Below are 19,436 nucleotides of genomic sequence, written 5' to 3' on the forward strand. Positions count from 1 at the left end.
CGGCGAGAGAGAGATGACACGGGTCTTATAATGGATTTAAACCTGATAGTCCAGGGTCGAACGATAAGAGAATAAAGGAGAAAGAATAAAGAGAAGAGAAAGAGGCTTGATCTTCTTTGATTAACACAGAAAGCCAATAAAGCTACTGTGTTCCAAGGAGTCATCTTGAAAGAAGAACAGAGAGAGAAAAGGAGGGAAAAGGAAAAAAAGAATGACACGAGGAGACCAAGCTTCAGTGAGCGAGGCCCATAACTTTATTTTCAAAAGGAACTTTTGTACCTTGACTTGTACATAGAGGGAAATGAAAGATACAAAGTCATACAGAGTCAGCCCAAACATTACATCTGTTTTGTCTTTATCAAAACCAGGATTTTTTCTGCATACCTTTCCCATAAACAATGTTGTGTACAATATCTTCTGGCCTTGGAGGCCTGTGGACATTTTATGACCCTTTTTTGATAAAGGCTACTCAACCAGAAAACTTATTTTCCCTTGAAGTTATATTTCTAATCTATGTCAGCCTCAGCAAGTGCTAAACAGAGTTACATTTTCATCGAGCAAAGGTGCAGTGAGTTACAACAAAGAACCAATTAGGTCAAAGGTCTGATGTGGTTAATTTCAAGGCTGTTGCTTGTTTTTTTTACATTTCAACTATGTTAACTAATGCACTCCCAGGTACACAATGGATAAGGGATATGGGCACTTGGCAGCAAGCATTGGCTCAACAATGAAACCCTTTACCAGTATTATCTATTTTAATAATTTTTCATCCCTTAAAGGACTCTGTGCTCATTAGGACTTTTAGAATGTTCTGGCTTCCCATATGCCTTTCAAGGTTGGGGAGTTGTGAACAGTCATGTGTGTTAATTGCAAGAGTATGGATAAACCTGTCAGGCAAGCTAGAAAGCCATCGGAGGGGTTTGAATTGAAACACTCCTATCATGTCCAGGAGACTTATTAATTAGAGCCCTAAGTTGACTTTTTCCAGAGAAAGGTGGTCGGGGATAGCCCCCTGTTAATGTCAGAAGAGTTGGTGAAAGGCACAAAATAGACAGACAGACTCTGGTTTTGGGGTATATGCTTGAGCAGATCCAGGGGGTCCCTTGAGGCCTGATCTGCCTTTGCCTGTCAGGTCTCTTCCACATGACCTTTGTCATGGGTGGGATCTCCCGTGGTGGCTCCCAGCACCTTTAATGTAGATAACAGAATACTAACTTCCCAATGTATATTATAGTTTTCAAAAAATCTGCCTTGATTTACCCAGCTGGTGAGATATGACTATAGAGTAGTCACATTGGAGGGAAGGAAGAATTCCAAAGTTACACATCCAAGTAACTGCCATCTTTCAAACTATTCATTTTAGGAATAAAAATTCAGTTTGACTGTGCTGGTGTCATATCAGACATTCTTAGGACTTTTCTTGGCATTTTCCTACACCAGAAAATTAAACCATTTACTTTAGAAGCATATCTTAAGCTTGATCATAAGAAAATAATTATTCACCACCAGACTTAACTGTAAATAAATACCTTTAATGCTGAATTGACATCATGAAGCAAAATTCCAAAGAGTTAGATTCATACTGTGAGAGTTAATTTCAAAAATTATTTTAGTTGTAGCATCACAATTTCAGTAATTACCTCTAGAAACGGGTATTTGGGGCTACCTGAAAAGAAATGCCTTACTTGATTTATGCCTCATTTGGCACTAGGGAGATTTTTCAAGCTATAAGAAGCCATTGTGTGAATTATCCATTGGTGCATAACACATTGCCCCAAAACTTAGCAGCTGACAATAAACACCATCTCAGTTCCTGTGGGTCGGAAATAGAGAAGCAGGTAGGTCCAGTGGTCTGATCCAAGGTCTCTCCTGAAGTCAGATTGTCATCCTGGGCTATGTAAGACAACTGTGGCTGAAAGATCCTCCCAAGCCCACTCGTGGTCATTGGATGAATGACCTTGCAGGCTGATGGGGTGTGGGGGATGGAGACCTCCTTCCTTGGCACATGGGTGTCTCTATCGGGCAGCTCATGACTTGGTAGCTGCCTTTCCCAGAGAGTGATCAAGGAAGCGTGCATGCCTAAGATGAAAGGCACATCTTAATAACCTCATTTGGGGCTGCCATACTCCATATGTTAAGTAACTGGGTCAGGCCCACACTGGAAGGGAGAAGTACTGAGCTTCATCTCGTGAAGGGTGGGGTGTCAGAGTCTGAACATGTTTTTAAAACCACCACAGTCATTTTGCCACATGAGTGTAAGTATTTACAAGACAACATTGGTGTTTTGATGTTGCAAACATTCTTTTAAAGTTTAAGACTGCAGTCATTTTGTGGGTGTATTTCAAGGCATGATTCTCTTGGATAGCATCAGTTCCCTTTCCTCCATCACCACCACATATATGTACACGGCATTTCAAAAATAGAAAACTATAATTTGTAGAGTAGATCGTAGGTGAAAGTGGCAGTTTGGTTCGTTTAAATGTAAGATAACTCAAAAACAGTTACTGTGTTAGTTGATCCTCAACTTTTGGCTAGAATAATTTAAGCAACTTAAAGTCATTATTGGCTTGGGAAATATGAGAAGATAAGATACAGGCATAAATTTTTGGTTAGAGAAGATAATGTACATCCATGAGCGGTAGACGCTAAGCAAGTGTGGCTATCGAGCTTTTGAAATGTGGCTACTAAAACCGAGAAACTGAATTTACTTTCTAATTTAAAAACTGAAGCAATGTTAAATATTTTTCTGTTATAACTTTGGGGAGGACTACCTTTGAAAATCTTGTTTCCAGGTTGAAGTACACTGTAAAATACCAAATATCAAAAATCTAATACAAAAGAAATAAGGTTTAATTTACTATTTTGACTACATATTAAAATATACACTGTGTTATATTGGGTTAAATAAAAGTAACTTTATCTTTTTTCCTTTTTAATGTGGCCAGTAGAAAATTTTAAATTGCGTGTACTGGCTTATATCAACATTGTCAGTAGGCAAAGGACATCAGTTTATTTCAGTTCAGTTGCTCAGTCATGTCTGACTCTTCGCGACCCCATGAATCGCAGCACGCCAGACCTCCCTGTCCATCACCAACTCCCGGAGTTCACTCAAACTCAAGTTAATCGAGTCGGTGATGGCATCCAGCCATCTCATCCTCTGTCATCCCCTTCTCCTCCTGCCTCCAATCCCTCCCAGCATCAGGGTCTTTTCCAATGAGTCAACTCCTCCCATGAGGTGGCCAAAGTATTGGGAGTTTCAGCTTTAGCATCAGTCCTTCCAATGAACACCCAGGACTGATCTCCTTTAGAATGGACTGGTTGGATCTCCTTGCAGTCCAAGGGACTCTCAAGAGTCTTCAACACCACAGTTCAAAAGCATCAATTCTTCGGCGCTCAGCTTTCTTCACAGTCCCAACTCTCACATCCATTCATGACCACTGAAAAACCATAGCCTTGACTAGACGGACCTTTGTTGGCAAAGTAGTCTCTGCTTTTGAATATGCTATCTAGGTTGGTCATAACTTTCCTTCCAAGGAGTAAGCGTCTTTTAATTTCATGGCTGCAATCACCATCTGCAGTGATTTTGGAGCCCCCAAAAATAAAGTCTGACACTGCTTCCACTGTTTCCCCATCTACTTCCCATGAAGTGATGGGACCAGATGCCATGATCTTAGTTTTCTGAAGGTTGAGCTTTAAACCAACCTTATCACTCTCCTCTTTCACTTTCATCAAGAGGCTCTTTAGCTCCTCTTCACTTTCTGCCATAAGGGTGGTGTCATCTGCATATCTGAGGTTATTGATATTTCTCCCGGCAATCTTGATTGCAGCTTGTGCTTCTTTCATCGCAGCATTTCTCATCATGTACTCTGCATATAAGTTAAATAAGCAGGGTGACAATACCCTGTAAAGCAACTACAATTTTTTAAAAAAGGGAGCATCCTGTTAACACATATATATCTTAGTTAGCCACTTCTCTACTGATGGACTGGAGGGGTAAGCCTATCCTTTCTCCAGCGGATGTTCCCCACCCAGGAATTGAACAGGGGTCTCCTGCATTGCAGGTGGATTCTTTACCAACTTAGCTATCAGGGAAGCCTGGACATCTTAATGACTCAGCTCTATTCTTCTGGCAGAGGATGTTGCAAATGGATAGCCTTCTCCATGTTTATTTTATTGTCAGTAGAAATGACCTCAAGTTTTGGTAGAATCTCCCATGTTACACTCCTACCAAACCAGTTTAAGAATTCAGCGTGTCACTCTGCTAAAAACATTCCTCCGGGGCAATATAATGGAAAGAATTTGAATTCTACTCCCTCGAACCAAAAGGCCTCCAGCCTCTCTGGGCCTCTTCCCCAACCCCACCCACTACCCCCTCGCCTGTAAAGTGAGATAGGACCAATCTTGCATCCCAGGGTGGTTGTGAGAATCCAGAGATTCCGTCCATGAAGGGTCAGCTCCAGAAGAAACCTGGTTGTCTTTCAGTATTAGAGTGCCCTAGGGCATTGGCCAGAAGCTCAGGCTGAACAAGCTGGAGGACACCCTACTCCCGACTTGTAAATGAGGAAACAGGCACAAAAAGCACCAGAGGTTTGACGAAAACCACATAGCGCTGGCGGCAAAGCCCGTGCTCCGGCAGTCTGAGCGGCTGCCAGCAGTCCGGATTGCAGCCCTCCCGCCTGTGCACAGCGGGAGGTCGGCTACTTAGCACCTCTCTAAGCTAGTTCGCTCCCCCAACTCCCCTACCCCCGTCCCACCGCAACACAAGTACTCAAACCCACTCCTCGCTTGCTTTGAGCTCGACCCAAGCCCCAGGGGCTGCAGGGAGAAGGAATCATTCCTGGACAACTAGAGGCAGCTGCGGGCAGCGTCAGTCTCGGCCCCAACCGGGAGTGGTAGGGCGCTGGCGCGTCTTGAGCTTTGAGGCTCCACATCCTCCCTCCCCGCTGGGCCTCAGACGGTGCGCTCTCGGAACTCGCCTTTTGCGTTCAGTGACTGTGAGTGGGACGTACATGTAGACGGCAAACAGGTTCTGTATAGCCATATCACATGTATGTGTTGCGTGGTCACGCACCCTTTTGTGAAACGTGTTCACTGTGGTGTGCGGATGTCTGGGCGCACGGAGTGTGATGCTCCTCATTCCAACAGCTCCCGCACTTCCGGAAGGTACTCACAGGCCTTTGTGCTTTTGCGGGACTGTCGCAACCGCCTATCCGGAGTTTGCGCGGGAGTGACTCCGCCTTTGCTCCGCCCCCACGACTGAAATCCCGCCTTCGCCCCGCCTCCGCCACACTTTACGGCCTCGCACGCCACTTTTGCTGCAGACGCTCCTGGTGCTGCCGCTGCCCCAGACTGCTGCCGGTGAAGTGAGGTGAGGTGAGGTCAGGTGAGGTGTGGTGTGGGGCCAGTAGCGCTGGCGACAGGATAGAGGCGGAGAGCCGGGCCGGCGAGGGCCGGCGAGGGTGGTGAGTCACCTGCTGCTTTGTTTCTTAAGCTCCGGTCCCGTCTGCGCTGCCGCAGGGAGGCCGCCCCGGCCCGGCGAGCCGAACCAATGCTGGATCTGGAGGTGGTGCCCGAGCGCTCTCTGGGAAACGAGCAATGGGAATTCGCGCTTGGTGAGTGTGGGGTCTTCCCGCACGACCCTTCTCGCTGATCCTTACTTCTTTCCCTGCCCTTCCCACCTCTGGGCTCTGCCCCTTACTCCCCTGCGCCCGCGGCTCCTTGACTCTTCGGGACTCCAGTCACTAGATACCGGCCCCGACCTGACAGCCTGTCTCTCTGCCGGGCCTGACGCCCTTGCATTAGGCCTCGGCGGGGCCCCTCCCGGGGCAGTGCTACAATAATAATAACAATAACAATGGCTGACACGCCCCAAACATTAACCCAGGGCCTAACCCTGTTCCCCAGTGCATAATTATATCGGGTTGCCTCCGAGGAGGCCTGAGGGTCGCTAAGATTGTTATTTCTGTACCCGTTTTACAGACCAAAGAGCTAAGATGTGACTGACACCCTTAAATACCGCGCTAGTAGTTCATCTCCCTTTGCTTTTCTGGACCTTGTGTAGCCTCTCCGGAAGGAGAAACCTAGGCACCGTTCCCATCGTCACATACTGGGGAGCTGGTCAAGGGAACTGAGGAGAGTTTTTGTGTTTTAAAGCAACTTCTGACTAGCTTCCTTCTCGTTTTTAATGTGGTCGATGCGTGGTGTAATCCTAAACCCAGACTTTAGCGGAGAGAGTGAAAGGTTGAATGAAATAGGAGTTTGGGTAAAGTAACATTTGGTTTGTAAAAATGCAGGTTGGGCATTGTGGGATTTGGCCCATGTTTTCCCCTTTTCCTCAATGTCGCTACGTTTCTGTGTACAAGTATTTGCATTCAGTAACCCCAGAGTGTGTTTACTTTTATGTTCCAGCACTGGGAAAAGGGGGTGGGGAGCCGGTGTTTGTGCTGTTTGTGCAGGCCTGAACTTTTGTCACACTAATTTGCGCTACTGGACTGAGTCAGCTGCTCCATTGGGCTATAGTTTATCCTTGAATCTGGAAGACTCCTGTCTATGGAGATAGGGTAGGTGACAAACTGCAGAACAAATTTGCTGGTAGGATTCTACTGGTGCTCAGTGTCTCTGAACTGAACAGCAAGCTGCCTCTGAGTTGTAGGAGCCAGTTTTATTGAGGATTTGCAGTCCCCTTCTCCCATAACTTGTATGAAACACTTCAGCTTCTTGTAAAGCACCAAGAACCTGATTGAGAGGCTAATGATATTATTGCCTCCAGGCCTATTTGTTTTGCTGATGCTGTTTGGCTTCTAGTTAGGAAAGAACCTCCCCTAAACACAGCTTCTTATCCCAGGACTTCACAGGGCAGAGTGAAAACTATGACTATAGGTTCAAACTGTGGTTGATGGTGTGACTAGGTTGTGTATCTACAACTATAGTCTCTGGGTCAAAAGTAGTGAGTATCATTTGAGATTTGCAAAAAATGAGGTGGGAGAGTAAGCTTGCTTCTATCAACTGTTGTTTTGATACTTTAACCCCTACTCCTAAGTTTGTCAGTTTCTAGGAATCAAAGATTTGGGTAGTTCTTTCAGGCTGTCTGAATACCAACCACAAATAGTGAAAAGAGCGTTTCTCTATGTTGGGCCTAGAACTGAACTTTGAGGGAAAGCTCATATAGGGAATAAGCCGGATGATCATCAGCCTTGATGATTCCTTTTTGGGTCTTGAAAGTCTGCACTTAGGGGGAATTCCTTGGTGATCTAGTTGTTAGGACTTGGCGTTTTCACTGCGGTAGGCTGGAGTTCAGTCCCTGGTTGGGGAACTAAGAGGCTCCAAGCTGTGCAACATGGCCCAAAAAATCCACGTTTTTGTATTATGTCTGCCTGAGAGATGGTCATTTAACTTCCCTAAGCTTTTTATTAAAAAGTAATTTTCCCTCTTTCTCAGTCTTACCAGTCCTTAACACATTTAAGCTGAAATTTAGGCTGATAGGTAGGGATAGGCCTAAGAAGTGAATCTGTGCTTTAGAATTATATTCTTAGGCTAAAGTCACCACAACCCTGTGAGGTTACCTCTATTTTCCAGGTGAGGAACAGGCTCAGAAAGGTAGAAAGGATAAAAAGAAGCCTAGTAGGGATTTCTTGCTTCTCACTGCTCTGCCTTTCTGAGAATGGGCTCAACTTAGTCTCCAGGTTTCTTTTTAGCATCTGTGCAAATGCAGATTATCCAGTTCTTGCCTTCATCTGCCTGGCATCACAGTGAAGAGCTGCATCCAGCTTTTTGGCTGCCTTCCTGACCTTTGTACTGTTGGGAGATTAGGGAGCAACACAGAGATAAGAAAGCCTAGGCAGAGAGGAATCTTTTGCAGGTACCACCCTGGCTTGACCAATGGTGGAGTAAAGGCAGTGCAAACTTAAGTGTTTTCAGTGAGACTTACAGAATGTATTGGCGTGGAGACATAGCTCTAAATTTGTTTTTAAATTAATCTTAAAAAATAGATAGCTAATAAAGACCTGCTGTATAGCAGAGGAAATTCTCAATATTCTGTAATTACCTATATGAGAAAAAGAATTTTTAAAAGAATGGCTATAGATAGATATATAGAGAGATACATATATAACTGATTCACTTTGCTGTATAGCAGAAACCACAACATTTTATATCAACTATACGCCAATAATTTTTTTTTTTTTTTTAACTCATCGTGAAGATGCCCAAGCTGGGTAAATTTAAAGAGTGAGTGAAAAAATAAATAAATAAAGAGTGAGTGGACAGTAGCCTTCTCTGAGATCACCTTGTTCCAGAGAGACTAGTGGCTTACTCTGTTGAAGGCTCATTTTGTGGACTCTGCTTACAGTCATTGAAAATTGAGTAAGAAGAAGTAGGCATATGCCCTGAAGAACTTAGTCTAGTGGAGGGGAAGGATTACAGAAATAGTTCATTTTATTATTTAAAAAATAGTTTATTTTATGGAAGAGACTTGACCTGACCTGAGACTTCAGAGGAGGATTCCTATCAATCTCTAGAAGCCAGGAGCCAGTACTATTCCTGGAGCCAGTGAGCACCAGGAAGGCCCTGTCAGAAGTCTGCTGCCAGATTTCTCATCTACACTTCCATAGACATATATCTTCCAGTCAGTTTTTTTTTTTTTTTTTTAAGTGGGAAAGATAGATGGGGGTTGGGGGGGGTGGTGGGAGCTGCAAGTAATTTGGTATTGTAATTAGAGCATGATGTACTAGTGGGAGATCAGTTCCCCAGATTCCTTGTTTTTTAGTTACCTTCCTGGGACACTATCAGAGAGACTCTGTTCAGTGGGGGAAAGGATGTCTATTAGTAGTGTGTTGTGGGCATGGGTTTAAGAAGAAAATTTGGAGAGATGGGTAAGGAAGAGGAATCTAGAGGTTTCTGGCTTGAGTGACTGTGTAGATGTTAGAGATACTGAGATCCAGAATACAGTGGAGAGGGTAGAATGAAAAGAAAATTTAAAAGTTGCTTTTTTATCTGTCAACTTTTTATTTGCCTTTGATTTATACAGAAAACAGATTAAGATGTGAGTCAGAAACTAGGTGGTTGGGTACACGAGGGATGAGCAGAAGGGAATATTATCTGATATCGAGACCTGGGGAAGTCAGAGGAGCAGCAGGAGAGAGATACTGATGGAGACAGGATGAGAATTCTCAGAGAGGGAGGGTGGTCACAAGGGCTAGAGGATCTGGGTATTGTACCTGATTGTTTTGTTTCACTCATTCAGAGGTCAGCAGATACATAGGACCACTTACTGTGGTGTTGGGCACGGTAATTGAGTGCTGAGGATACAGCTGTAAGACAGAGAGCTCTATATCAGCAAGGAGACATAAAGGTGAGACTTACAGATAAATAAATGGGATGGGAGGTTTGATTAGATAAGGCAGTCAGGGAAGTGAAGTGTGAGCCAAGACCTGAAGAGTGAGAAGAGCTAGCTATGGGAAGAACATTCCAGCAGAGTCCAGAGTTAATGCAAAAGCCTAAAGTGGAAAAGAGCTTGATGTGTGCTGGGAGGCTTGGTGAGAAGTGGAAGGAATGATGGAGGTAGACAAGGTCCAAAGTATTCAGGGCTCTTGGGTGAGGGCATATTGTTTGGGTTTTATCCCCCCTGTAATGGGAAACCAATGGAGGGTTATAAGCAGGCTAGTAATGAGTAAGGTGTAGGATTTGTAGAGTTTAGAAGACGGACCATATAGTCCACACCCTTTGGGTGGTTAGGTAACTCTTCAAGCTAGAACAGTTCTCTGGTTTCTTTGCCATATACACAGTTGGTTCCTTTTAGAGGCCATTTGTAGCTTTCCTTTACTAGCAGCTGTGTGACAACTGGTCAACCGTGGCTGCTTTGTCTCCTCCAGGTGGGTTACTCCTGAATGACTCAGGACCCAAGATTCCAAGTCCAGGAATTTGATGTGGTTAGGTGTGAAAGAACTCTCCCACAAGAAACTGGTTTGTGCCATGTGGTCTTCTCTTTATCAGCACCTGAGATTATCTCTCTTGCCCACATGGTTGTTTACCATTCCCCTGGAAGAGACAGCGTAGATGCTCCTCTATTTCTGGAATGCCAACGCTGAGGAATGAATGCATCAACTTGTTCATATTCTCAACGAACATTTAAGTCTCTACTATGTTCCAGGCCTTGTGCTGGGAAGTACCTTAAGGTCTGGTTTACTCCAACTTTCTTCAAACCGTAGAATGGGCCATTGAATAAAGGGAGGATTGAATTATCGTTTAAATGTAGATGGGCCACACATTTTTTTAACCTACTACTTTCTCTGTGAGTTCTCTGCACATCTCTCCTTTAAACAGAGGTAAACTACCTTGAATGTGAGCCACTGTCCTGGCCCAAGGTCATGTGGTGGTCTCTCTTCCTTTCTCTTATTACCTAGCCCATAATCCTTCAGTCTCACTAAATAAATGTTTATTCAACAGCCACTATGTGGGTCCCCAGTGCTGGAGATCCAAAGAGTGGTGAATAACAGCGAATAACACAGACACTGTCCTTGCACTCATGAAACTTTGCTTTTGGATCGTTTCTGCGAGTTTCTTCTTGTTTGGACCATAATGCACTCTGTGAAAACATACTTTTACTGTTCCCCATGAGTCCCTGAGCTTCCCTGGTGGCTCAGATGGTAAAGAATCCACCTGCAGTGGGGGAGACCTGTGTTCGATCCCTGGGTTGGGAAGATCCCCTGGAGGAGGGCATGGCAACCCACTTCAGTATTCTTGCCTAGAGAATCCCATGGACAGAGATGCCTGGTGGGCTGTGGTCCATGGGGTCACAAAGAGTTGGACACAGCTGAGCAACTAAGTACACATGAGTCCCTGGAATCTTTGAGGTGTCATTGGAATTTCAATTTCTTAAACTGGGGCAGGGAGGCATATATACATTTGTTTATAATGGGCCATAAGTTAAAAAATCAAATGTTAAGATTTAGAGGATGTTTGTGGGTTGATAAGTGAGAATCCAGTGAAATTCTTGGTAAAATAAGGTGATTCTGGTAGACATATGATTCTTCACTTTATAAATGAGCGCTTACAAATCATCTGCTCCTGCTGACTCAATGAGGAGACAAATATCAGAAAGGAAAAGAGGAAGGATTTGCCTAGGTTATACGTAATCATGGCAGAGTGAGAATCAGAATCTTGGTGTCCAGAGTCATGTAGTCAGTGCATTTCTTTCTTTTTGGTTCCTACTGACTTGACTTTCTCCAACCCCTTTGCCTGCTTGGGGATCAGCATAGAAGTCCCCATTTCCAGGAAGTCTTTTTATTTACTCCTTCTCCTTATACAGTCCAGTTTTTCTATTAGTGCTTGCTGTTAACTTTATTCTCTAGATCTTACTGGTTATTGGGCTTATTAAACTTTTATTTACTCAGTATGTCAGTAGACCTTAGTGGCTCCCATTCTCACCCTTGGCTTTACTGCAAGGACTAATGCCTAGTACACTGATAGATGTCAGTAAATGGATAGCCCAAGTAACCACACAGGTGTCCTTACTTTATTTCAGGAATGCCTTTGGCTCAGGCGGTGGCCATTCTTCAGAAGCACTGTCGCATCATAAAAAATGTTCAGGTTCTCTACAGTGAACAGGTAAGTAGTAACTGATTTGTTTACTGAAATAGCATCCCTAATCAGTGACTCACCTCTGGAGGTTAATGCTCTGGGAGATACTGACAGGCGGTCAATGTGTTTGAATGGGAGTGTCTTCAACACTTAGTCACTTACCAAGTACATTTTCTTTGATTCTGAAACATTTGTAGTTTTGATCATCTAGTGCTGCCAGAAGTTTAGATGAGCAGTAATAATCAAACTTGCTTTTTGATTATGTTTGACTTACCTGCAGGCCCTTAAAAGGGGGATTTTTCGGTGGGAGGTCACTTCAGGGATTGTCTGGTCTTCTAGGGTACTTCCCTTCCACTTTCATGTTTAAAGTAGTCTTTTCTGCTTTGTTGATTGCTTTGGTTTGCATTCAGGATTGTTGCAGTGCAGATTTCTAGCTAGCAGAACATCCCAGACTTGAAAAGAAGCAGGTATAGTTCACCCTTTTAATAAGAATGATCTGATAATATGAAAATTGCAAAACATTGGTTTCAAATTAATGGACATGTTTTACTCTTATTTCTTTTGTCTGACATGTGGTAATCTTTATTAAATGTTGTGCCAAGAACTACCCTTATAGTATAATGTACATGCCTACAAAGACCTTTTCAGTTTCTAGAAAGAGTATATTTTAGGTTAGCACTGGTGCAGAACTTTCTGAATACCAGGATTTTTTAAATTGGGTTTTATAAGTAAAGTTGCAAACGTTTTTATAGACCTTTAGAAATAGGATTCTTCTTAACTCTCTAAAAATACCACTTCTTTGGAATCCATGGTTCTTCTAGGACACGGACGTTGTGCTGCCCTACAGAGCAGCCTTTGTGGTGCTCTGTGTGTCATAAACCTTGGGGGATAGTTTTGATCCTACACAGGCTACAAGATATTCTCAGTCCTTTTCTGAGACCTTTTAAGTACCCATTTGATGATTTTAGTTCCATTTGTTTCTATTAGTTTCTGATCCTAAAGCAAATGGCAGGTTATTTTTGACGTGAAGGTGACTGAGACTTCTATGTGGCTTCCACATTTGGCTTAGTGTCAGAGTTGAGTGTGTTACCTATACCCAGACATTACATTTTACAGTATTGTGCACCTCTGACAGCCTAGTGAGGCCCATGTGAGAGGTCCTTCTGAGACAGAGAAGGCTTAATTTCCAAGCAAGTATTTGGAAATTCTTGTGCCAACCACAGGACTTGTGGGAGTGGGCAGAGGTTTGTGGAGCCACAGTGCCAAAGTGGTTTCTCTTTGAAGAAAAATGAAGAATGGTGACTTTTCCTCTTTTTTGCAATCAGATCATACCTAACCTAATCTGACTCTCAGCATTAGACCATGAGGGAATTACTCAATGACAAGTAGCAGCCATCAAAACAGGGATAATGGGTTTGCTGCTTGATTGTAGCCATCTGTACATTTAGTTCAATCAGATTTAGGCACCCAGGATTAGATACAGTTGAAAGTAGTCTTTAAACTTTTTAACCAATTTTTAAAATGAGGCTTATTTCTTATATCACTATCTTGTCTGTCATTCCAGTCTTTGGGTACAAATAGTTGTTCTGGCATTAATTAAGCTAATTTCCCCCAATGTCTTCTAAGCAGCTGGAACAACAGGGTTTTAAATCCAGACCTCGGTTCAGATCCATGCTTTCCCCATTTCTTGGTGGTACAGCTGTGACAAGTTAATAACCAGTCTGGTTCTCCAGATGGTTTCCTTATAATAGAATAATCTTTTTATGAGGATCAAGAGGAAGTGGCCTCTCAGAGCTCTGATATGGTGCTTCTTAAATGTGGATCCTTTCCTTGTTGCCCTCCTTCCCTTCTTTTCCCATTTGTCTCTTTGCTTCATCATTTGACCCCAGTAAACATTTCAGAAATATCTTGTTTCCAGCAGATCACAGCTTGGAAATTAAATGTGCATATCAAGTAGATCCCATCTGAGAGGGAAGAGATGTTATCAAGTAACAGAGACAGCTTTATTGAACTGGAAGGACCTCCTTAAACACCACATAGCACATGTGATTTTGGTTCTGGAGATATAAAGTACTAATAAAACATTGATTGTGAGGATGATTTGCTTGCTTTTGAATACTGCTTAGTTATGTCCTAAATTGTAGCAATGCCAAGGGAAAAACGATCAGATCTTGGAAGTGTGTAAAGAAATTCAGATACTCCGAGCAAAGGTCCTTAAAGATGCTGAAATGTTGCTTCATCCTGTTTACCTCCGTGGAATAGCCCTCTTAGAAATAGAGGGAGGATAGTGACCTAGGGTGAGGTTCATTATTCCATTATCTTACTTGAGTCTTGTTGGTTTTAGAAAAACATTCATACAGACCGACTGGAAAATTACAACATTCTTTCTTCTGATGTTTGCCAGGCATGATGGAGCCACCTGGGCCTACTATCTTGTGAAGATTAGTGGGGTGGAGGGGAGTAGACAGTATAAACTAATCTCAGAAAGCTCTTTCTAGAGAATTTTTCCAGTGAGGTCCACACCAGCAGGGGCACCTGGCCTTCTAGCCTATATCTCTATCTCTGACAGGCACCACCTTCAATCACTGGGCCTACCTTAAGAAGCTGTATAAAGAGAGAAACTTTTCTAAATCTTTTTGACAGCTATGTGCCAGTTTTAAGAAAGGACAGGGTTTTGAATGGTGGTGTTTTTCTTCTACTGCTGGGCAGCGTGGTTCAGGGCAATAAAGAGTCTTCAGACTTTGAATTGATTGCTTTGCAGCAGAAACAGGCAGGTAGGACAGATTCTAGGAAAGAGTATTATATGCTGAGTGCTGTGCTTGGTGCTTTCTGGTCTACTGTCTCTGTCCTCATGACAACCCTGGAGGGGTAGGGATGATGGTATTCCCATGAAAAAACAGAAGTTTAGAGAAACACTTAAGGTCACCAGCTCACCAAGTCTCAGGGCCAGCTCTGTCCATTGCTCTGCTGCTGCTCCCCTCCCCCCAGGACTCAGAAGGGGCAAATAAAGAAATGACTCCTTAAACCTCAGATGGGGTTTTGCAGAAAGAGGCGCACGTGACATGGGATGGTGTGTGTTGGGCAGTGGGGGAATGAGAGTGTCATCTCATACATAATCAGATCACAAGGCACTTCTTTGTCCCAGAATATGACGCAAAAGAGTCAAAGAATAACATGTATTTCCTTTGAGTGGTGCAAACAGCCTGGGAGTGAAGGGACATAAGTTCAGCTAACATGCACTGACCATTACTTGCTGAATTTGGATCCTTTTATAAGGCTTGTATTTCTCATCAATTACTCTGTAGTTTTGACGGCAGTAAATAAACCCATGCTAAAAATATAGACCCTGGACCTGTGAAAGAAAATGGCCTATATGCCCACATAATTTTGACTTTTCTCCCAGGTAATAACTCAAAGCCTGGAAAAGAGGCTCTTTACAACCAATATTATGAAGCAACAGCTGCAGACTGGAAGTAGAGGACACTGAATTCACAAACCAACCTGTCAGCTGTCTACACTTAGATACTCCCTGTGCACTGCATTTATGTTATAAGGTTTCAAATTCACCTGGTGCTGATGAGTATACGTAGTTGTTCAGAGTGTGTATTTATTTATTAGTTGTTCAGAGTGTGTATTTATTTATTATTTTGTTTTTTGTAGTCTCCTCTAAGCCATGACCTCATCCTTAACCTGACTCAGGACGGGATCAAACTACTGTTTGATGCTTTCAATCAGAGACTTAAGGTAACTATAAATAACAACTGAAGTTTCATGTCAGGCTGATTAATGTGTGCAGTTGTGGAATGTTTCTGAAACTCCTGAGTGGGAGTAAGCTTGTGGTTCAGAGACAGCCACAATATAGGAGACTGAAGCTGTGCCTGTCCTCCTAAAGAGAGAAGCTGGGGGTAGATTGGGATGGTTGGAAAAAGGCTGGGAGGAACTTCAGTTCTGGGCTCAGAGGTGAAGGGGAAAGAGTGTTGAAGATATGGAGAACATGCTGTAGGGAGCAGGCTTTTCTGTGTTGAATAGAAAAATGAGAGGAGGCAAATATTTGACATAGATTATCCTGAGCCTTTAAAATGGGGCCTAACTGCAGAATAGAACTGGAAGACTTTAGTCAGATTTTTGTATCTTATTGTTTTACTTCATTCTTGGGTCAAACAATTAAGATTTGGAAGATGAAAAATGGAACCATTCTTCCTAAAATACTGAGGGCTTGGATTTTAACACCACCAGCACTGAGTTGATTCTTAAATCCCTTTAAAGAAATCTAAACAAACAACTTGCTGGTACATCTTAATTGGCATTCAAGTACAGTTTACTAGCACCTATTTCAGACCAGGATGTTTTTAATGTACTATTTACAAATGCCTGGACATGATAGGTTAGTCACATGACATCCGACTCATGCCTCAGAGTCACAAGGTTGAATGTGGCTCTGGGCAGTGGCATGCCAGAGCTGTTGTCCTGCTTAGCTTATGGAGCTGCCTTTCTAGAAGGCTTGGGTACTTCCTACTTCTCACCATCTCATCTCAAGTGAGCTGCTGAGTTCAGAGAGCACATGGAAAAATAACCTGTATATGGAATAAGAATTCTTCGTTTATGCTGCCTTTTCAAAAAGGAGAGTTTGATGTGAACACTCTTATCCCCACAGCACCCTTGCCTCTCTTTATAGGCTCAGTCAACCTGGCTCAGAAGCCCCACACTGAGAAAGGGTAGAAGCTGGTCTTCAATGTGGCTTCATCACAGATTGGAGGAAATTAATCTGGAAGCACCTCTACAAAGAACCATTTGTCTTTAACTTGGTAAATCCACTGTAGGAAACTTAACCCAAAAAGATTAATGGGAAGGTAATATTGCCAGGTATTTATAGCAGGGCTTTTCATAGTAATGAAAAACCAGAAGTAATCTAAATGGGCCTAAATCAAATCCCTTATGATTACACAGTGGAAGTGAGAAATAGATTTAAGGGACTAGATCTGATAGATAGAGTACCTGATGAACTATGGACAGAGGTTCATGACATTGTACAGGAGACAGGGATCAAGACCATCCCCATGGAAAAGAAATGCAAAAAAGCAAAATGGCTGTCTGAGGAGGCCTTACAAATAGCTGTGAAAAGAATGGAAGCAAAAAGCAATGGAGAAAAGGAAAGATATAAGCATCTGAATGCAGAGTTCCAAAGAATAGCAAGGAGCGATAAGAAAGCCTTCCTTAGTGATCAATGCAAAGAAATTGAGGGAGACAACAGAATGGGAAAGACTAGAGATCTCTTCAAGAAAATTAGAGATACCAAGGGAACATTACATGCAAAAATGGGCTCGATAAAGGACAGAGATGGTAGGGACCTAACAGAAGCAGAAGATATTAAGAAGAGGTGGCAAGAATACACAGAAGAACTGTACAAAATAGAGCTTCGTGACCCAGATAATCACGATAGTGTGATCACTTACATAGAGCCAGACATCCTGGAATGTGAAGTCAAGTGGGCCTTAGAAAGCATCACTACGGACAAAGCTAGGGGAGGTGATAGAATTCAAGTTGAGCTATTTCAAATCCTGGAAGATGATACTGTGAAAGTGCTGCACTCAATATGCCAGCAAATTTGGAAAACTCAGCAGTGGCCACAGGACTGGAAAAGGTCAGTTTTCATTCCCATCCCAAAGAAAGGCAATGCCAAAGAATGCTCAAACTACCACACAATTGCACTCATCTCACACGCTAGTAAAGTAATGCTCAAAATTCTCCAAGCCAGGCTTCAGCAATACGTGAACCGTGAACTTCCAGATGTTCAAGCTGGATTTAGAAAAGGCAGAGGAACCAGAGATCAAATTGCCAACATCCGCTGGATCGTGGAAAAAGCAAGAGAGTTCCAGAAAAACATCTATTTCTGCTTTATTGACTATGCCAAAGCCTTTGACTGTGTGGATCACAATAAACTGTGGAAAATTCTGAAAGCGATGGGAATACCAGACCACCTGCCCTGTCTCTTGAGAAACCTGTATGCAGGTCGGGAAGCAACAGTTAGAACTGGACATGGAACAACAGACTGGTTCCAAATAGGAAAAGGAGTACGTCAAGGCTGTATATTGTCACCCTGCTTATTTAACTTCTATGCAGGGTACATCATGAGAAACGCTGGGCTGGAGGAAGCACAAGCTGGAATCAAGATTGCCGGCAGAAATATCAATAACCTCAGATAAGCGCAGATGACACCACCCTTACGGCAGAAAGTAAAGAGGAACTAAAGAGCTTCTTGATGAAAATGAGAGAGGAGAGTGAAAAGGTTGGCTTTAAGCTCAACATTCAGAAAACTAAGATCATGGCATCTGGTCCATCACTTCATGGGAAGTAGATGGGGAAACAGTGGAAGCAGTGTCAGACTTTATTTTTGGGGGCTCCAAAATCACTGCAGATGGTGATTGCAGCCATGAAATTAAAAGACGCTTACTCCTTGGAAGGAAAGTTATGACCAACCTAGATAGCATATTCAAAAGCAGAGACTACTTTGCCAACAAAAGTCCGTCTAGTCAAGGCTACGGTTTTTCCAGTGGTCATGAATGGATGTGAGAGTTGGACTGTGAAGAAGGCTGAGCGCCAAAGAATTGATGCTTTTGAACTGTGGTGTTGGAGAAGACTCTTGAGAGTCCCTTGGACTGCAAGGAGATCCAACCAGTCCATTCTAAAGGATATCAGTCCTGGGTGTTCATTGGAAGGACTGATGCTAAAGCTGAAACTCCAATACTTTGGCCACCTCATGCAAAGAGTTGACTCATTGGAAAAGACTCTGATGCTGGGAGGCATTGGGGGCAGGAGGAGAAGGGGACGACAGAGGATGAGATGGCTGGATGGCATCATTGACTCGATGGACATGAGTTTGGGTGAACTCCGGGAGTTGGTGATGAACAGGGAGGCCTGGCATGCTGCGATTCATGGGGTCGCAAAGAGTCGGACACGACTGAGCGACTGAACTGAACTGAATCTCAATGGGCAACAGCGGAGGGTAGATAGGCAGCCTATGGCAGAATTTCAGCATGGTGAGGAAAATATATTTAGTGAGCACTTAGTACCTGTTCCCCTGGAGAAGGAAATGGCAACCTACTCCAGTACTCTTGCCTGGAGAATCCCATGGAGGGAGGAGCCAGGTAGGCTACAGTCCATGGGGTCGCAAAGAGTTGGACACGACTGAGCAACTTCACTTTAGTACCTGTTAGTCACGTGGCTGAGTGCTTCCCATGCATTTCCTAGTTTAATCCTAACAAGCCCATGAGTGGTATGGCTTACTTGTGAGACAACAGAGGGACAGAAGATAAGCAGTCTACCTGACACCAGGCTTTCAACTCTGTATTACTAGAGCATAACGACTGGCTGCTGGGAATAGAAATGGCTTAGGTTCTGTTGATGAATGTGGGAAATAAATGGGATAAAAGTGTGTGAGCATACTATGCAGAAATGCAAGGAATTCAAAGTACCTTTGAGTGGGAAAAGAGATAAGAGTAGAACCATCTCTCTGCCTTCTGTGAGTCCCTATGAAGGGAGGGCTGGGGCCCTGCCTGAGAGTATGGAAACTGAGGAAGCAATCCCTCAGGTACCAAGTCTGACCTGACCAGTCTGCCTGCCCCACCATACAAGGGCTTCAGAAGTCGCCTCTCCGCACTGCTGTCCCTGCAGTTCCCCTATCCTCTCACTCCCTGACTGTGAGAGAGCCCTGTGGAATGAAGCTTCACAAGTCACAATTTGTACAGCCACCTGTCTTTTCCTTTCCTATCTTGTCTGCTGCCATAACTTCTCTGGAGAAATCAAGGTCTTTTCCAGCCCAGAGGGTAGAAAACCATGGCTTTCAGATTTCCCTAGCTATC

The 19,436-nt window shown here is 43.5% G+C and overlaps 1 protein-coding gene and 1 long non-coding RNA gene across 6 annotated transcripts in view; one reads left to right on the top strand and one right to left on the bottom strand.

Moving 5' to 3' along the window:
• Positions 1-2,827: 2,827 nt before the first annotated feature.
• On the bottom strand, positions 2,828-5,246 carry LOC147353397 (uncharacterized). Its single transcript, XR_015145624.1, has 2 exons — positions 5,072-5,246; positions 2,828-3,866 (listed from the first exon to the last, which is right to left on the bottom strand). It is a non-coding gene; the product is annotated as an uncharacterized LOC147353397 (long non-coding RNA).
• A 71-nt stretch (positions 5,247-5,317) lies between these two features.
• PHAF1 (phagophore assembly factor 1) overlaps positions 5,318-19,436 on the top strand; it is a 35,848-nt gene continuing 21,729 nt past the window's right edge. The window contains exons 1-4 of one of the 5 annotated variants that reach the window (XM_086351282.1): positions 5,318-5,383; positions 5,492-5,612; positions 11,522-11,604; positions 15,238-15,321. In XM_086351282.1, the coding sequence (XP_086207408.1) occupies positions 5,549-5,612; positions 11,522-11,604; positions 15,238-15,321 (231 nt within the window). In that variant the 5' untranslated portion in view covers positions 5,318-5,383; positions 5,492-5,548. Of the gene's footprint in view, positions 5,613-11,521; positions 11,605-15,237; positions 15,322-19,436 lie in introns of all 5 variants that reach the window. The other 4 variants (XM_086351281.1, XM_086351279.1, XM_086351283.1 and 1 more) reach the window with 4 other exon arrangements.

This window comes from Bos grunniens, chromosome 18, assembly GCF_055505025.1.
Source record: "Bos grunniens cultivar Pamir isolate PY7600 chromosome 18, Bosgru_T2T1.0, whole genome shotgun sequence".
NCBI classification, from domain to species: Eukaryota; Metazoa; Chordata; class Mammalia; order Artiodactyla; family Bovidae; genus Bos; species Bos grunniens.